Here is a 3,119-nt window from a genome sequence, read left to right as displayed (position 1 = left end):
TTCTAAGCTCCAAGAGTACATTGGCGAAAATGCTCAGACAGTTGTCCAATATTTTTAGACCTTGTATTACCAAAAAAAAGTTTCATTGAAATTAGTGATCCAGACTGTACCTTCCTTGTTAGTTCTAAATTTCAGATATTTGTCACAATATTTTTGTCCATCAAATGCCTACATGTTTATTAACAATTACCACAAAAATATAAGTAAACCAAGTAAAAACAAAGAAATTGTCTTTACCTCACTAGTTATTTGAAATCATGTTATTTATTTATTTTTATTTTTGTTCAAGAGTTTTTGAATTATTAGTAAATATTTAATACTATCTAATATAAATGCAGTGGTACAGAACTTTAATGCTGTGTTTTTTAATAATCTTGAAAACTTTTATTAATGACATGATTACAAACAGAAAGCATTTCTCATAAATTTAACTAATTTGACCAGATGAATGAATATAACACAACACAAAATCAAGATATATAATACATCATTTAAAGAAGATGAGTCTCATCATTTGTAACTCAAACAAATTATCATTAATAGAAAACGATAAATTGGGGAGGGGAAACCCACTCAGAAAGGTTTCAAGAATTAATCAATTTCCTCTGATGGCATTAAACAAATGTTGATGCTTATAACAGGGGTAGTCATTTACCGAACTTATTCCTTCAAGGGAAGGGTTTGTGTATTAAAATGCTACCAGCATAAATATTAAATGGTTTGTCAATAAAAAATAGATAACAATTAATTTATAAAACAGTATTTATTACCTCGATACTGGATTAAAACAATGGTAAAATGGTAACATAAAAATGGCATTCCTAAAAAAACACTTACAGAAGCAAAACATTGGTTTCTAAACTTTCATTACATGTGGTGCAACTTAAATAGGTAGGGTGAAAAATAGTATATACATATTAAAAGTAATATTAATTAAAGAGAAACTGTGATATTTAAAAAAAAAACAATAATTATAAACATATATAAACAATAAATATAAAATTATAAGTACGCAGTTATTAATTCTTTTTTTCCTAAAATTTAGAGAGCTAAACATATGGGAATGGTTTTACAACAAAAAACAATCCCTTAGTACTCCATACAATGTATATAAGCAATTAAACAAAAATAAACTTATTAATAAATAGAAAATAACTTTAAGAAACTATTTCACAAAATAAAATAACAACATAAAAGATAACAAATGTCTTTAAAAAGTTAAGTTAAACCATCACAACAGTGTTACCTGTGAATAATAAATATATAGTTGAACTTTATCATTGTTAATGGTATTGTCATGTTATATGTATGATTAATCTAAATGATGGTTTAGACTAGAATGATATATAGTTAAAATATAACAATATTAACTTATTATAAATTCTATTTATTTTAATTTATTTTCTTAAATGTTGTAATTGTTAATAAATAAATCTTTTTATTATTATTTTTTGTTTGCGATTTGAGCCTTAACCGTAACAGCAGTAACTTTGATAAAATAATGAAATAGAAAAATCTATGGTCCCTGTCTAAAAGCACCAATCATTCAAATAGTGACTAGCTATTTTTAAGTTTTAATAATGAGTAATTAATAGGATTAAAAATGTATGGATAGTAAACATATAAATTTAATTCATATTCTATCAATGGTAATTCATGATGGTAGTTAGAAAACATTTTAATAGCTAGAAATTAAACAATAGCTAAAAGTGAAATCATAAGTCTATACATAGAAAAAGTGAAGGTGTAGACTTAAAATACCACTATGAGAAAATATAATAAATAATTATCAATCTATCAATATCTCAGATCATGAATTTTAGCAACAATGTTACTTAGTAATATCACATAAATTTAGAAATGGTAAAGTACATAACCTTACCAAGTAATATAATATTGTTGTAATACACCTTATAAATAATGGTAAGTAGAAAAAATAATAATAAATAGCACCGGGTACACATGTTCTGTAATTTTTGTACGACTTAGTGATTATACTAAAATAGTTTAGAAAGTCATTTTTCCACCAAGGCCAATAATTCAATGCAATAATTTTTAATTGTTTTATTATTAATTTTCTTTTTCTATTTTAAATATATAACTGTATTTCTTCATTTAAGAAATATAAAAGAAAAATAAAGTTAATGTTTAATCATTATTTATAGTTAAACATTAACCTAAAACTTTCAATAAATAAGCCTTGCTGTCACCTAAAGCTGTGGAAAAATGGCAGTTGTTAAGGCAACTTCTCCCTTTATATATCTCAAAAATCAAAATATTAAATATTTACAAAATATTCAAGTATATAAATATGATATATGAATTATTATGAAATTAGGCCGTAGCAATTGCCTACAGGAACCGAAAGCTATGTCTCCACCTTAATACGTCAGTCGCAGCTGTGGCAGGAATAGGGTTTCCCCTTGGCTACTTCTTATTTGGTACAGTCAGGCTGGATTTGATTTCCAGCTTCCTCGTGAAAAATGGGCTCTGAGTTACTGAACACCTAAAAATTAATTTGATAAAATATTATCAAATTTACCATTTAGTTTCAAAACATATAACTAAAATATCTAACTATAAATTAACTAAACTATAAAATACATAATTTAGTTATATTAGAAGAAATGGCAATTTTCCAAAGTAATATGAATGAATTTAATTTAATATTTTTAAATAATAAGAAAAAGCACCTAGACTTTAATTTTAATAAACAAAAAAAAAATTATTCAGAAAGGAAACACATTTCTAGAAAGCATTTCTTATTTTTCAAACACTCACAATTTTATAAAATAACCCAAGTTATTGAAATGAGCTAATCATTTCAAACAGTTCTCATACAAAAGTGATGAAGAACTGAACTTTGAAGTCTCAGAGATTTTGAATGATTAATGTCATTGTGAATAATTTTCAATCACCTAGAAATTAGACCATGCTAAACCTATACTATATATATATATATATTGTAATATGCTCTTTTTTAGTAAATAGTATATTTTGATGTATAAATGGTTTTAATATGTTTTATTTTATGTATCATTTTAATATTCATTGTTTTGTTTATCCAAAAAGCAAACTAACCAAGTTTCATTGTTTATAATAACTTCGTGATACAAAAC

At 24.6% G+C, this 3,119-nt stretch overlaps 1 protein-coding gene across 12 annotated transcripts in view; it reads right to left on the bottom strand.

Moving 5' to 3' along the window:
* Positions 1-744: 744 nt before the first annotated feature.
* The window catches only part of LOC106685113 (uncharacterized), a 37,142-nt gene continuing 34,767 nt past the window's right edge, over positions 745-3,119 (bottom strand). For all 12 annotated transcript variants that reach the window (XM_014427628.2, XM_067045476.1, XM_067045478.1 and 9 more), the window contains one exon: positions 745-2,506. In XM_014427628.2, the coding sequence (XP_014283114.1) occupies positions 2,496-2,506 (11 nt within the window). In that variant the 3' untranslated portion in view covers positions 745-2,495. The remainder of the gene's footprint in view (positions 2,507-3,119) is intronic.

Source organism: Halyomorpha halys, unplaced genomic scaffold, assembly GCF_000696795.3.
Source record: "Halyomorpha halys isolate HHAL.00 unplaced genomic scaffold, Hhal_1.1 Scaffold659.1, whole genome shotgun sequence".
Classification (NCBI taxonomy): Eukaryota; Metazoa; Arthropoda; class Insecta; order Hemiptera; family Pentatomidae; genus Halyomorpha; species Halyomorpha halys.
Note: the sequence above shows the minus strand (reverse complement) of the source record. Positions and strands in the feature narration are given on the sequence as shown.